The sequence below is a fragment of the Lissotriton helveticus genome, chromosome 1_1 (genome assembly GCF_964261635.1).
Source record: "Lissotriton helveticus chromosome 1_1, aLisHel1.1, whole genome shotgun sequence".
In the NCBI taxonomy this organism is placed as follows: domain Eukaryota; kingdom Metazoa; phylum Chordata; class Amphibia; order Caudata; family Salamandridae; genus Lissotriton; species Lissotriton helveticus.
Window position 1 is genome coordinate 647,635,305 of NC_136057.1, and position 17,390 is coordinate 647,652,694.

The 17,390-nt window shown below is 41.4% G+C and overlaps 1 protein-coding gene across 1 annotated transcript in view; it reads right to left on the reverse strand.

Moving 5' to 3' along the window:
* Positions 1-17,390, reverse strand: part of LOC144762567 (cadherin-related family member 4-like) — a 93,715-nt gene that overhangs the window by 31,445 nt on the left and 44,880 nt on the right. Inside the window, exon 3 of the mRNA XM_078647797.1 lies at positions 13,499-13,604. Coding sequence (XP_078503923.1) covers positions 13,499-13,604 — 106 coding nt within the window. The remainder of the gene's footprint in view (positions 1-13,498; positions 13,605-17,390) is intronic.

The window sequence follows — 17,390 nt, forward strand, 5'->3', positions numbered from 1 at the left end:
TCCGTTAGGACAAGGAAATGGCTTGTGGGGTTTGAGAGACGCGGGTCTTAATACAAAAATGGCGCGGTGATCAGAAGGTGCAGTGGGCTTACCTAGGGAGCAATAACCCTGGCGTACTCGTTTATGCGAGTGAGAGAGACTATATTGGTCGGTGAAGCTGCCCTGGGGAGGGATTGGAGAGGTTAATTGGGCGGATCACGCTGTTAAGTTACAGCTGAGGGGCAGTGTAAAAGCATAGGTAAACTAACTTATCCATTACGGGGGCTTTCTGAGACGCGTCAGCTCAATCGCGTAAGATTCGAGGAGGGGCCCTGGGAAAGTAAGCGGGCAGTTAGGTACAGATTCTATCTGGGGTTGAAACTACATTAAGATCGGGACACAACTGCGGGCACTTACCGGGTCAGACGGGGTATGTTCCTCTCTGAGAATGCAGTGGCTTGTCTCGGGATGGAATTCCACCATAAGTAAAAGAGAGTGCAATTCTGATAGGAGGGAGTTGGGCATGGAAATAGAGAGAGGGCAACCAGGGAATTGTCCCGGCATCCATCTTGGAAAGGCACCTCTGAAAGGAGGGAATTGGGCATAAACATAGGTAAAGGAAAACTAAGGGTTCGTTCTGGCATCCATCTTGGAAGGGTGATATGTTCGAGGGACGCAAGTGGAGTGTTAGGCAGAGTGCAGTGATAGAAGGTGAAGGACAGAGGAGGGAAATGTTAAAAAGACAATTTGTCATATGTAGAAAGAAAGAGTCATTTTGGTTTTGGTTATACAGTTGTTAAGCAAGGTCCATGACAGTCTCTGTATATGGATTAGATCAGGGTAGTCCAGTCTTCTTGTAGGTTCAGTCCGGAATTGAGCCTGTCTGTCTTGATGATCCATTTCAATTCCTCTTTGTTTAGTAATTTTGTGAGATCACCGCCTCTGGGTGGTAAGATTATTTGGCTGATCACAGTCCAACGTACGTCATTTTCACTGTGTCCTTTGGTATTGAAATGTTCGACAAGGGGGGCATTGGCGGTTTTGCATCTAATCCTACTTCGGTGCTGTGAGATTCGAAGTTTATTTTTTTGTTTTGTCTGCCCACATAAATTAAATTGCATGGACAAAAGATGGCATACACAAGATTACAGCTGTTACAATTTGTAAATGTTTTCAACTCATTTTTCACATCTTTGAAAGTGGACTCCTTACAGTCAATTGAAAAGTCGCATACAACACAATTAACACATTTGGCATGGCCCCTGAGGGGCGGTAGTAACCAGAGATCATTCAGTGTGGTATTAGGACTACTAGTTGAGGGAAGAGCAGCCCTGACCAAATGATTTTTCAAGTTTTTACTTTTCTTAAAAGCAAAAATGGGCATTTCCAAATCTAGCGTGCCGGAGTAAAAAGATATGCCAATTTTTCTTTATACTCTGATGGACTTTATTGGAAGCCACAGAGAAAGTGGTGACACGACCACCTTCTCAGTACCCTTCTTAGTTTTGGGTTCCAATAATGTCTCCCGTGGACAGAACCAGGCCCTTTTCATTGCATTGTTGACCAGGCGTCGTGGATATCCCCTAAACCTAAGTTTAGTCGCTAGTATATTTGAAATAGTCCACTTTTTGGAAACAATTTCTTCTGAGCCTAAGGAACTGGGAGTATGGGAGGCTATCTCTCAGGGCTCTGGGGTGACAGCTGTCATAGCTGAGTAGTGTGTTTCTTTCCGTGGTTTTGCGGAATAGGGAGGTGTAGAGCAAACCTTCTTTGTGTTTAATGCAAAGGTCAAAGAAGGGGATGCTGGTATTGCTGTGTGTGAGAGTGAAAGTGAGACCATTACAATTGTTATTCAGCCAATGTAAGAAGGCTTTCAAGGCATCAGAAGATGCTCCCCAGATGAGAAAAATATCATCTATATAATGTTTCCACGTTAATATCCCTTGATGGAATGAGTTGGTGGCAGGGAGGATGGTGTTGCATTCCAACCAATCCATGTACAGAATAGCCAGGGTAGGAGCAAAAATTGCCCCCATGGAGGTCCCCCGGACTTGTTGGTAGTATTGGTCATCAAACATGAAAAAGTACTGGGTTAGGCAAATCTCAAGAAGTTGAATAATGAACAGTGTCGGAACCCTGTGTGGCCTTGGTCTGCTGTTAAGTATGTTTTCCATGACCAAGAGAGATTCTTTTTGGGGAATGTTGGTGTAAAGAGACTCTACGTCCAATGTACATAGAGTTTCATTCTCAGGATCAAAGGGGTGGTTTTCAATGAGGTTTATCATATACATGCTGTCCCTGATAAAACAAGTGGTAATGGGCACAAAATCCTTCAAGAAGAAGTTAACATAGTTTCCCAGCGGCTCAAGTACGGAGCCACACCCTGACACAATCGGTCTGCCGTGCGGAGTATCAAGATTTTTATGGATCTTTGGCAGAGTATAGATAACCAGGATCCTAGGATTGGTCACGTTGAGAAAGTTCAGTTCATGTTTGCTCAAGATGCAATTTTCGTGTGCTTGCGTGGTGATTTGTTTGATGAGTTTTTGAAGCTCTCTAGTGGGGTTGGTTGGTAGCAGACAATAGAGATCAGTGTTGGAGACCTGTCGCCTAAGCTCCACTTTGTAATTGTCTATGTTTTGCAGAACAATGCCACCACCCTTGTCTGCTGGCTTGATAATTAGATCATTGTTATTCCTTAGTGTGCAGATTGCCATTTTCTCATCCAATGAGATGTTATTTGGGATAAAGAGATGTTTTTTCTCCAGTTCAGAAGTTTCTTTAAGGATGACTTTCTCAAACATGTTGATCTCCTTAGGGATCATGTTAGATGTAGGGGAAAAGGTAGAGGGGGGTCTAAAGGGTGTGATGGTATTCTTGGGTTCAGTTGGATTGAGGTCGAAAAAAGCACGGATTCTAATTTTTCTAAAGAACCCAAGTAACTCTGATTGGAGGTCTAGAAAGTTTGGGTATGTGGTGGGTACAAATTACAGTCCCTTACTCAGAATAGATATTTCTTGACTAGAAAGAATGTGATTGGATAAGTTAAACAAGGGAATGCTCATGTCCGAGGTATTTGCGCCCACTACCACTGGTAGAATTTCTGTCTGGTTTGTCTCTCCCCTGGGGGGTTGTACCATCTTGGTTGTTGTTTGACACGGCCCCTTTTGGGGGGTTCTGGCCCACCTCTCTCTAAAAATGGGGGTTCTGATTGCGTGTCGGGCGCTGTTTTCTTCCCCAGAGTCTGAGTTGTCGGAGGATTCAGCAGAGGAGTCAGTGAATCCCACAACAGTGTTTCTACGGTTGAATCAGCCCCAAGGTCCTGGGTTCTGGGGATTATGGTTGAAATTTCGATTTGAATGGAAATCATTGTGGAGATAGGGGTAGGTACGTTCTTGAGTGAAAGTGTTAATGTCTTTCTTTACTTTGTTTGATTTTTTATTTTGTTCAATGAGGTGGAACTCAAGTACAGTTTTCTCAACCTTATCTAGAACTACCCTGATCTAATCCATATACAGAGACTGTCATGGACCTTGCTTAACAACTGTATAACCAAAACCCAAATGACTCTTTCTTTCTTTCTACATATGACAAATTGTCTTTTTAACATTTCCCTCCTCTGTCCTTCACCTTCTATCACTGCACTTTGCCTAACACTCCACTTGGGTCCCTCGAACATATCACCCTTCCAAGATGGATGCCAGAACGAACCCTTAGTTTTCCTTTACCTATGTTTATGCCCAATTCCCTCCTTTCAGAGGTGCCTTTCCAAGATGGATACCGGGACAATACCCTGGTTGCCCTCTCTCTATTTCCATGTCCAACTCCCTCCTATCAGAATTGCCCTCTCTTTTACTTATAGTGGAATTCCATCCCGAGACAAGCCACTGCATTCTCAGAGAGGAACACACCCCGACTGACCCGGTAAGTGCCCGCAGTTGTGTCCCGATCTTAATGTAGTTTTAACCCCAGATAGGACTTGTACCTAACTGTCCGCTTACTTTCCCAGGGCCCCTCCTCGAATCTTACGCGATCGAGCTGATGCGTCTCAGAAAGCCCCCGTAATGGGTAAGTTAGTTTACCTACGCCGACGATACACAGCTTTTACTCACCCTCACCCAAACACCGGCTGCTGAAGCAAATAACTTCAGAGCCTGTATGCAAGCACTGGCCACTTGGATGGATACGCACTGCCTTAAATTGAACGGATCCAAGACGGACGTCTTGGTGGTTGGTAGGGATCAACGACTTTGGACATGTGACTGGTGGCCTAACTGTTTAGGCGATATGCCTACACCATGTACTGAAGCCAAAAACGTAGGGATATGAATGGATCCCACACTCTCCTATGAGACACACATCAACCGTCTAGTAGGCAAGTGCTTTGGAGTCCTTAAAACTCTCAACAAAACCCTAGATCTCCTTCCTTTGGAGGCCCGGCGCACGATGACTCAGGCACTAATTACGTCACGCCTTGATTATGGAAATGTCCTTTTCCTGGGAGCTTCGAGCAAAAGCATAGCACGACTCCAGATATTGCAAAATGCTGCGGCCTGCCTAGTGCTTAGACTACCTCGAAGAGCCAACTCCAAAGCCACCCTGGATGCCCTTCACTGGCTCCCAGTGAAAAAAAGAATAAAATACAAAGCACTCCTAATATGTCATCAGATCATCTGGCATAAAGCCCCCGGCTATCTGACAGGTCTGGTTACCAGGTACGAACCACGCAGATCACTAAGATCTAGCGGTATGGGCACGCTTGTGACCCACCGCTACAAGAGAGAAAAAATGGGAGGTCGGTCCTTCAGAGTGGCGGCGGCCACTGCATGGAATAAACTTCCCATCAATCTCCGCCTGGAGCCTTCAGAAACCCTTTTCCGACGGAAACTGAAAACTCATCTGTTCTCCTCATAGCTGACTTTTGCCCTATGCCTTGCACTGTCCCACCCTCCTTAATGAGTTGTTTTTGTTTTTTTTTCTTCTCCTCTCTCTTTTGTTAGCGCGGGGACACGCCGAGATGGCATACAATTATCCATGCGCTCTACAAATGTCTTTATTATTATTGTTATTATTTTTTACCCTGCCCCCTCAGCTGTAACTTCACGGCGTGATCCGCCCAATTAACCTCTCCATTCTCTCCCCAGGGCAGCTTCACCGACCAATATATTCTCTCTCACTCGCTTAAATGAGTACGCCAGGGTTATTGCTCCCTAGGTAAGCCCACTGCACCTTCTGATCACCGTGCTGTTTTTGTATTAAGACCCGCGTCTCTCACACCCCACAAGCCATTTCCTTGTCCTAACGGAACGTGATTAACACATTACCCCCTCATAGTCATCGTTTCTAAATTCCCCAGCCCTCACTGCGCCTTTAATTCTGTATGTTCGCTCGCATGTGTCTCACACTCCACAAGCTACGGCCTTGTTCTCACGGAACGTGAATAATTTAACATCCCCTCACGTCCACCGTTTTTAAGCCTTTCATCGCGTTTTTAATTCCGGATGTTCTTTCACGCACCGCCTAGAAACACCTACTTGCGCCGCTCACTCATACCAATTCACCGCGTCCTGTATTCTTGACAGTCTTCTAGCCGTGCCACCCACAATTTCACTAGCGCCGTTCACACACTCAAGTTCACGATTAGACCTATGTCATGAACGTTATCCTCCACGGTCTTTTACACTCGAGGATCCCTACAAATTCCACGGGACCAAGACTGGTTCAGACATCACCTCACTGTTGACTCTTGCGACTCCTTCATGCCACCCACCCCACGGACAGGAGCATAAGCGGTCGCCATCACCTGGACCCTAATGTAAAGTGCTCTCTAGAAACTGCCTCAGCAATCCCTCTTCGGGGTTCACTGATACCTTCACTGCTCACGTCACCCTGCATCGTAGCATGAATTTCGGAAATTCACGTCACCCTGCGCCCGAGCGAATCTTTCGCTGATAATTTCTTCTCTCATTATACCTCTTTCCCTCTTTTCCCCTTCTTCTTAGGCAAATAGAGGCTAACATTTATTAGGTTTCATCCAATTGTCCTGATGATGATCCCCATGATTATTTAGCAGGATCGAAACGCCATGGACCTCTATGTGCACCCTATACAGAACGTATATTATGTACTATGTATGTGTAAAGGTGCCTCATGAATTTTCTGTCTCATTGTAATTCACAGAAACCCTCAGTTTTTGCCTAATAGCCCTGCTTTGTTCATTTCTTCTGTAAACTGTAATTACCTGTATGTGCATGGGTGCAGGCTTGTGCCCCACTACGGTGAATTTTTGAAGGAATTTTTTGTTCTTTTATTATTGACTAAGTAAAGATTACGACCTCTTTCCGGCTGGACATGTCAAAACCAATATAGATCAATCTTGTCTATATTTATAATTTTTCTGTTCATAAATTGTGCATAGGACCACTGTTGTCTTAAATGACATATTTCTGATCTCAATTTACCTACAGTTTCCTCTTTTTGGTCTAGGATCCATGTGACAAAGCGTCAATAGCATTGATCACCACTTGAATGTAACCAGCTATCCCTACATTTTTTTAGCACGTCAACGGAATAGAAAAAGCATCTTTGATAGCCAAAGATAAGACTGTTTTGTACATCAATGACACCTGAATGGAGTTCCTACTCCGAAATCCTGGTTTTGGAATACGTTTCCAGGGAAGTCTGATCCACTATGTAATGGTACCTAAGCCTCCAGCTTAGAAACAATGTCAAGAAGGCTTCATTGAATTACGAATTCCAGACCGTCGTAGAAACCCCCGCAGAGCGGGCGCGGAGGCAAATCCAGTCTGGGTGGAAAAGTAAAGGGTTGCATTACTTCTGTCTAAAGTGTATTAAAATCTGTGAAAACCTAGAGCAAAACAATGTGAAGTCTAGTTTGCTAGTAATTGAGTATATTTCTGGAAACTCCTTGTTGATAAAAAAATAGACAGCACATGTGAGCATTATTAAACATACTACATCCTAAATTAAGAGTGCAAAAGTAAAAAAAAATGGCTGTAAATATTGCCAGGAAGTGTATTTGTGAGTTAATACAGTGCTCAACTACACAAACCATGCTAATAGTACTTTTAAGTGGGCTTGCTCTTTCCCCACAAAGAGTGATAGGAGACGGCTGCCCTTTAGTCACACACAGCAGGTTTTGGGATAAAACAAACTGTATCGACTCACAGGAACACTTCATGGCAATATTCACAAAATGTCAGCAGCAGATGTGTTAAATTCTTTAAAATATCAAATCCAATGAGATATGACTACCATAAAGAAAACACTCCTACCGAGAGAGAGAAAAACAAGAGGACAGTTAGTGATATTGCAACAAAAGTGCCAAGTAGCATGAAAAACAAGGAGGAGGTTTCAGCATTCAGATTTTATCTGGAAAAAGTTAAGGAATTTCTATCTTCAAAACAGATAAAAAACTCATATAAATGAATGATCTGTCGTCAGCTCTTTATTTGACTACAGAGTTGTGATGGCAAATAGGCTACATTGCAGTGGTGAGGAGTGGAGTTATCGCTGTCACGTCCAAGTGGTGTTGCAAAAGGTATGACCATACAAAACATGATAGAATTAGGAAGATTAGCATCATGTATCATTTGTATTCCTGATATTTGAGACACGTACTTGAATTGGGCATGGTGAGTGTATGTCCATGCTTCACTTTGAGGGTCCTGAAAACCAAGTTCCATTCATGAGACTATATCCAGAGGACACTTTCTTACCTGGCATACCTTAGTGTAGGGTGGAACAATCTGGGAAACTGAAATGAACTGTTCATTCAGCTCGACATAGATCATCCTGCAATATTACAAGCAGGTCTGAATCAATCTACCACCCAAACCATGTTAGATCTTCAGGAAAATACTGTAAGGTCAAGTTTCCCAAATGCATAATTGAATGCCATGCTTATTGATTAACATGAACTTTGTGAGTATCATATAGTGCAGCTGTTGCACACCTTATATTCCATTTACCATTTCAGGTTGGTAGTGCTACTGTGTATTAATGTTCGTGGGTTTCCCACTAGAAAATCTATATCTTTAATTTCAGAAAGTTAATTGACTAGGCTCCCCAACATTTGCAAAAAAACATCAAATTACCTCTCATCAAGGTGCATGTCTACCTTGGCCCTTTGATGTATATCAAAGTGACATGTATGGTTTAATATTTTCTCTTCGAACATCTAGTCAAATATCTTTGCAGAGTCAAGCTTGTTATCACCACATGGACTAACTGCATTATATTCTAAGACTATGTTCGATGATAGAGGACACAGTCCTTCATGCATGAAAATAGAGTATATGTTTTTACCTAGAATGAGAGATTTCAGAAGGCAAATTTGAGAGCAGTGTGTTATCAACCAGATCCACAATGCCTGTGGGACTTATGAAGATGTAGTACATTGATTCAGGGTCTGAAATGTAATACAGCGGATACAGACTTTATCAAAACGTCTATAATTGGCAGAGCTCACAGGAATGGGAATGAAGCACAGCTGAGGTGAGGCACGCACAAGGTCATAGAGTCACTTAAGAGGCAAAAAATCTGAGGGTCCTGGGTACATTGAGTCTGGTTTCTCAAAAGGGTATTTAATGCACATATATACAAGAGATATATAACCATTGAGAGAATGTAGGACAATGGGCATAGCAGGAGTGGTCAGCTTTTCATGAGACTTGCTCTGCTAAACAGTTAGATTCTGAAAGGAGCGGCTGCGCACACATGGTTGATAGCCTTTTTTTAAACTAATTTTATATTATTTTAATTTTCATTGCTCAACATGGTGTATACCAGCAATCACTTATTATGATCAATCAGGAATCTTTCAGTGCATGTTGCACAATTTATCTGAAGACATAATAAACATTTTGTTTAGGCAGGGGACAGCAATGATTAAAACAATTGACACTGTAAAATGTTTCTAGATTAGATACTATTAACAGAACTCCAAACCTCTCACCAACTTAGAAAAAGATGCGGTAGTACTGCTGGAGAGGTCCAAAGTGCACTGGAGGCACAGTGGAGCTCTAAAGTATAGTTGCCATTGTAATTGGATTAGACTGAGGAGGTGCAAAGGAATGAGGTCATCCGTAGAGGATATGGGACATCTCACGAACATGTATTGTATTGTATTGCAATTGCATTTATATTGCGATTACTACCCCTGACAAGGCGTCAAAATGCTTTTTCGGCGAGGAGCACGCTACTCCAGGACCCATAGATGATTAGTGTTGAATTAGTATAGTGAAATATGCAAGTACATTTTAAGTGGTGGATAGGTTAGTCAGTTATTTGGATTTGGAATGATAGCAGAAGGATAGAGGAAGACAAATGTTTGTATTTATATAGCGCTTGTTGAAGCACGCTATTCAGGAAGCCTATAAAGGATTAGTGGTGAATGAATATGGTGAAATATGAAGTAATTTCAGTGGTGGATATTAGTCAGTTACTTGGAGTGAGAAGAATAGCAGAGGGATAAAAGGGGAAGAAAGATTTGCATTCATATAGCACTTGTTACCACTGATGGGTGTTAAAGCGCTTTTCTGGCGAGTAGCACGCCACTCTGGAACCCATCAAGGATTAGTGTTGAAAACTAGTATAGTATAAATATGAAGTAATTTGAGTAGTGGATATGTTATTCAGTTATTTGGGTAGTATTTATTTGAGCAGGTGTCCACCCAGGATAGTGAGAGGAGTGGGGATGTTCATTCGATGGATGTACACGATTTTTTATTTTATTATTTAAAATCTTTATTTCGGCAAAATAGCCATAAAAGACACATGTATGTACATACATAAAACAAAAAGAATTTGAATTCCAATTATCAGTTCATAAAAAAACATGCATAGACATTTTTCTTAATAAAAGGTCACGATTTTTTATACTCCTACGGGAAATAGATATATTCAACCAACTATTCTGCCATTCCTTGAGAATCATCTGTCTATTCAGGGCAGCACACTAAGTAGACATAAATGGCCACCTCAGTGGCATTGGGAATTGCATCAGTGTGGTATAGATGTTCAAGATGTTCCTCTTAGTAATATCTTATGTAGAAAATAGAATTTGAAAGCAGGTGCTGTGAATGCGGAATAATACTTATGGTAGTAATCATCTGATACTTCAGGCTAACAGATACAATTTCGTATACCTCAAAAGTCTAAAATTCTACACATTCAGAACACCCAGTCCACCTCTCTGTCTATGACTTTAGACAAACTTTTGAGCCGCATATCGATGGTCATTTCCAACTTCCCCCAAACAAAAGTCTCAATCCTGCCACAATTTGAATAACATAATTTCGGAAATGAGATCCAGTAACACCTGAAAAATATGCCAGTCATGGTAACGCATTAATCTTTATTATTTTGAAAGAACCTATTGTTTAGTTGGCATCATCTAGTTAAAGCTCTCATGATAGTGGAGTGTAACTGGCCCCTTATAGCCCCTGTAACAGGTCATGATATTAAGCACCTAGGATACAATATGCTCCTTCACCCTCCCAAAAGGAAACCATCCCTCTAGCCTTTCATACAGGTTAGAGCCCTTAGACCCACCCAGTATGTCAGATTTCTCAAAGTTTGCCTTAAAATCTAATTTGGACAATTAGTTCCTCAACATGGTCAAAACCAGTGTGATGGATTCTTTCAGCCTGATCAATGTTAGCAGAATATGATTCACAAATAAATTAATTTTATGTTGAGGCCTCCAACAGGCAAAGCTTTCAAACTCCCTTGTCTGACTAATTGCTTTTTACCTAGGGCTCAATAGAGATGGAAAATGTGATTGGTAACAAGGGTTATCACGGTCTTGTTCTTCTGCCAAGCCATAGGGACCCCATTTGGTATACATTGGTCATATTTCTTGCCCTACATTGTCTGTAGCTCGAACATATCTTTGCATGCATGACCAGTGTGACTCCCATACTATCTAAGAAGTATTTTAAAATAGTCCAGTTGATTCGGTCAAAGGCTTTTTCTGTGGCCAAAATGAGCATCACCATCTAGATTTTCTTCATGTTCACTTTCAATAAACTGCAATGCTCTTCTAATTATAATGAATGTTTGCCTATTTTTTATGAATCACAATTAATCTGGGTCAATCAAATGATAAATCAGTGACTCCAACTGTGATACTAATACTGTAGTATACATTTCTGAGTCAGTATTTAAAAATGATTTTGGCCTATAAATGGTACATGAGTCTCTTGGTTTCTTGGTGATCAGCTTGGAATCCCAAATCTATTATAGAATTTGGCCATTTGATAGCTAACTTGTTTTTCAGCCCATCCAGGCCCAGTGCGTTGTACGCTGAGAGGCCTTTAATGGATCTTTCTACCTTCTCCGGTGTAATTCCCTGTTCCAGAGCGTCTCTTTCACCATGATCTAGTTTATGCAAATTAATATCCAGAAAAAACAATCAAAGAAGTCTAGTTTTGAACGCTTCACCCCAAAGTATTCAATAAACACCTTTCTTTTCCTCTCCTCTGATGTTGATAATTCTGCTCTGCTAGATAAAACATTGGGGGTCCTGGCTTTCTCCTGTGCTGTTCTGAGCCTCAACACCATGGTTTTGATAATTTTATTTGCATTTTCACAAAAGTGCTAATTGAGTCACAAAAGTGGCCTTTTATGCTCTATGACAACAAGTTGATCAGTCACCTCGGGGTTCTCATCTCCTCTCTCAGTATTTCTTCTCAGCCTCCACCAGATCAACCCAGAGTATCTCCGCAGTGAGGCATCAAAGTAGACTCCAGTTGACCTGCAATGCAAGCCACTTTCCCCTTATCACCATCCCAAAGGCATACCATGACACTGCCTAACAGAACCCAGACCTGCCAGATGAAACACATGCATCTTCAGAGAAATCCAGATCCACCGTGTGATGCTTGTGCGTCTAGACAGAAGCCCAGACCTGCCAGATGAAACACATGCATTTTCAGGGACCCGTTCCCACATGAATAGATGTCTGCAGTTGATGCTTTATTTTTTAGGCCCTAATTATTACCTTAAACTCATTACTCATAATTCCGGTTCTACTAATTGGATTTTTGTCATTTTGGTGTCAAACAATTCGCATCAAATCAATTCATGATGAATCTTTTTTTCTAAATTAATATGTTGTATTTATCTTGTGTTGTAATTTCACTTTATTTGTGTTGTGTTTCTGTGCTGCATACATACTTTACACATTGCCTCTAAGTTAAGTCAGACAGCTTTTTTGCCAAGCTACCAAGGTTTAAGCACAAGTTAATTTACTGACTTTTGTGGTTCATCCTGACAGAGATTGGTGGCTGTTGGGCAGGGTTAACACCCCTCTCAACCAGCAACCTAATTTATTCAAATTTTAAGTGTCTAGAAAATCGAAGGGGCAGACACCAGGTTTGGTGGGGCAACACAAGGAACTCTAGAGAGAAAAATACAGTGATTATATATAATTCTTAATGAACTAAGTGGGTCCTGTATTGTAAAAGGCCTTGTGGGCAAAGCTGGGAGTGTCAGGTGATGATTGTTTCTATATGAAGAGCTAGTGGAGGTCTGTAATAAGTTTGGAAATGGATGAGTGGGCAAGATGGTTGAGGATAAGGCTTACAGCGACTTTCTAGACGAGACATGACTAAGGCCTGAACCTCTGCTTAGCATTTTAAGAGCAGCAAAAGAAGCAGCAAATGCATTTTTCACTTGGGAGAATGTAGTGAGGTCCCTGCCAAGGATGATGTCTAGAATTCTGCAGGAGTCTGAAGGGTAAGAAATTAGCCTATAGAAATACAAGTTAAAAATACATTTTAAAATAATGAAATATAAAACCACAGAATACGACAAATCAATAATTATAATGTCGGGATCAAACAGCAAATTAGTTTCTCTGGTGAAAGGTATCTTAGATCGTCAGGAACATAATTTTACAATATAGTAAGCATTAAACTTCAAAGAATTTCTAAAAAGTTACAATTGCAGTTTTAATTTCAATTAGCATAAACTAGACATCTTTAGGAAAGCAGTTACAGTCTTAATTGTATTTAAAAAAAGACTTCCTCAAAATTAGACGAACAAGTCTTGTAATAAGCACAGCAATATCACCTTTTCATTGGAGAATACAATTGACAGTGCTATGTCTTACATGCATTAACAAAATTTAGACTCCAAAATGGTTGTTAAAGATGGCGACTATGTTTCAAGTAATATCTGAATAAGAGACGATCTCAAGGCCATTTGAGTTAACAATTTCCACTAAGGCAGCATTTACACACTCAATATGGTGAGATGTAATGATGGCACTTCAGGGGATGGACTGATAGGGGTGTAAGTTGAGATATTGAGATCTGCCTGATAGAAACAACACTGCATGGAGGCAAATTCCCTTACTGCAAAGATGATTGAGCAAGATGAAATGAGACACCAGATCAACAGTCACTGAGCGATCAAGTATAAACAAGGTGGCATAGTAGGTATGTAAAATCAAGTGAATATGCATAGTGTATGATGAGAAAATATCACTCACTTGTCAGTGATGGTTCTCCTTTATCAGAAACTTTAATAATTAATGTATGCTTAAACTGCATTCCAGAGAAGGTTATATTATCATAATCCAACCCTTTAGGCCCAAGCTGGAAGAAAGGAGAGCAAAGTATTAATACTATATTATCAACTGTTGTGCCATTCCCATGTAGTTAACATGCTGAAAAATAACTGGCATAACCATTTCAATATTTGTTGATGATGGTTAAAATGAATGTAGAATAATAATGAGGAAGGCCCTGAAAGGAAATATAATATAACAGCATCAACTGGCAATTGTACAGGGAAAATCCATTAGGTTTTTAGAAGAACCCTGGCCTACCAATTTAGTTGGTGGCATGCTTCATCATCGGGTTCCCACCGAGGGTGCCGAGTGCTTCCTAGGCGTGCTTCACCACCTGATTACAGCGGAGCGGTTATTTTTATGGCAAGGGTCGAATAAGTGAAAATTTTAAGTTGTCTCAAGGATCCCCCTTCAAAACTGGAGAAAAATATTTTAATACTAGGGTCCTGGGACAAAGTTAAGAATGGAGAAGCGGACTGAATTGATCTTAGATATCCTGGCAATGGTCTATATGTTTCAGCCTTGGTCAAGAAATTTAGCAGGCTTTCTTCAGGACCAGAAATAGTTTAAGGCCAAAAGGCTTCATGAAATATAAGTACACATGGTAAGTGTACTAACCATAAGGGGCAAACTAGCTACTTACGGTTTTAACCGGGATCCTGTTCATTCATTCTGAGTTAGGCAGTAAAGGGTGGTAATTGTGGTGTGATAAATCTGATACCTGGTAGTCATTTTCTGTGTGTTGCATTTTTTCAGGGTCTGTATTTACCACACCCAGATTTACCACCTAAAAAACACAGTAGTAATACAGGGTGTGGTAAAATAACACCCAGAGATTATGCGAGAAATTGGTTTGTGCATGCCTTGTTTCATCTGAAAACATCACTCACAATTTCACTGCACACAGAATTACTGTGCATGAACAAAATAGGCACTAAATCCATGACTTTTATAAGTCAAACACGTGACTTCCTGTATAAACATCCTGTTCTTAGCAACTGTGCTGAATGATAATAGGAGAGCTATGTGTAGAAACCATTTTTCTGCATGAATCTGTTAAAAATGTGTGGATTTCAATACATCTCAGTAAGAATAATATAGGCAGCATATGAGGCATTCACCTACATTTAGTAGTTTATATCATTTAGATGGCATCTGGCAGGGTGAAGAAACTCTAATTGTTTGAGAGAGAGCTGCAGGTTCTGATGACCGAGGTCATAAAGGAGGGTCCAGGACTCATGAGTCACCTCATGATGAAGACCAGTTGAAAGGTGATTGCCCATGTATGGCAGAATGTCACGATAAAGTTAATGCGGTCTCTATGTTTCCACACACAGTACAAAAAAACTATTTAGTCACCTGAGGACAAGAGTATGGGAATTGCTGGTCAAGCACAGGAGAGACACCCATGCCACTCACTGGTGGCAGCCCTGCACCTAAATGAAACTGGAGTACTGATAAAGTTAAGCAAGCATCATAATATATCCTGCTAGCCTGAGGGGAATTGATGGTGGACTTGAGGCCGAAGGGGACATTGAACCTGGTAAACGTTCTTATATTATGTCATGTGATATTAACATTGTCATAAGTAAGCTACACATCAATACGGTTCATCACTCCATGATAACACACATCAAGTACCTTACATTAAATATGTAAAATAAATGCAATAAAAGCTTAGGTTTTAAGTAGTAATTACCACGTTTTCAAAGCAGACAGTTACATATAAATATACATACATGCAACAAATGATGAACAGATCTTGAAAATATGTGTTTACTTATGTGTATGGTTTCAATAAATTTAGGTGTTAGCTGGTATTAGGCTAGGGAAGAAAAACAGAGAGACGTTAAGGCATGGGTTATCATAGCATTTACTTAACAATCTTTGAAGATAAGAGATATAAAAACACTTCTTTATAAGTTGAAATGTTATGTAAATATATAACAATAACATACATCACAAGTTCAAAATGTATAGACATATGCATTGCTAATTATAAGGCCTATAAATTAATTGAACAAGAGATACTGTGTAAGAGGAAAATGTATACGGTGAGCCTTTAACTACCCATGCCCAGCCATCAAAGAAGTTGTAAGTAAATGCCTCGTTTTGCATGATCACCCCTAAAGGTTTGGACTGATGCTGCTGGTTTTTTGACTATGAGAGTGTACTGAGGCCTGCTAACCAAACCTTAGTGCCAGTTCTAATATTTTATAAAATGGATGTTGAATTGGCTACCCCTAGTTGACACAAGGTAACTTACTTATAAGCCCCTAGTATTTGGTCCCCAAGGCTACACAGGGCCTGCAAGTTATATGCTCACCCTGGCCCGCACCACTGATAGTGCCAGCCTGATGAGTGTGATAACGCACAACATGGCTCCCAGCCTGGCACTGTGGACTGGGAGGGCAGTCTTAAACTGGCAGTTCAACTTTGCCATTTTAACCTATGGCAAAACATCCACATCCCCTAACAATCCATGTAAGTCTTCTCTAAGGAAGGCCTATTGAACCCTAAGGCAGGCAGATGTGTATTAGTAGGTAGTACATAGAGTCTTATATGCCCTAGCAGTAAAAACCCTAAAATGTTGTTTTTACTGTGAGCAGCCCGGTGGTCCCATTGGCTAATATGGAGTTACACACTGAAATATCAGCTGTGCTAACCTCTCAATGGGACCACCAAAATAGGCACTTCAAGGTATCAAATTCATCATGGCATTAAACCTGACTTGATGCCCAAGTCAAATCTAATGTAAGTTTTAAGGAACAGCAACTTTTATAAAGGTGCCACTCTTGTGCCCATGACACTGGAGATTTGCCACAGAGGAAGGTGTTACCTACCCCTCGCAGGAAGCCACATAGAGCGTTAGCCCAAAAGGCAAGCTTCAAAGGAGAAGCCACCTTTGGCAGGTGGATCACAACCAAACTCAAGGAGGCTTACTGGAAGGAAAAGCGAGGAGAAAACAGTTGGCCAATTGTTTTTCTGTGATGGTGTAGCCCACAGGTAGGCACACCTCTGGAGCGGGCTACTAAGCACCTCACGACAAAGGAAGGGTTCAGACATCTTGAGAGTGGGCAGAATAGTGCACTCTGGGATTGCTCGATGCCAGACATAGCTAAAGGAGAATCCCCGGCTGCTCCACTTATCATGGTCATCCAGCTTGGAGGAATACAGATCGCAGTGCTAACTGTTAATACCCGGCTGCTGTGCTCAAGGCCACCCCGCCCAGAACATTTCAGGAGAGGAGGTGATAATGGCCCAGCAGTCCCAGGTACATAGAGTCAGTTCCCGAGGCTTCGAAACCACCGCTGATCCAATCAGCAGGCCCTTTCCTGAGAGCTGTTCAGGCAGTGGGAGGAGGTGGGAGGAGGCTGCCGGCCTAGGCCATGCAATCTCCACTAACACAGTCGGATGGAGGGTTGGAAGGAGCTGTATGAGACAGTATCTCTTTTGCATGGTCACCCCTCTTTTTTGTAGACTAATAGTGCTGGTCTTTTGACTGTGTACAAGGACACTGCCAACTAGGCCACAGCGCATGTACTCTGGCCCCTGAAACATGTTAAAATTAGCTAAAATCCTAATTGACATGTTTAACCTTCCTATAAGGCCATAGTATATGGTGTCCTAAAGTACACTAATGACATGGAAAGCCAAGCATGGCTGCTGCAATTTTAAAACTGCAACCCAGCCTGTAAAAATAAAGCCTGTTGACAGAAGAAACCCTCCCTTTGAAATGTTAAAAAGTCACCCCTGCGTAGGCTTTTTAGCACACAATACCGGTGCATGGTATTTAAAAGTAAGACATGTA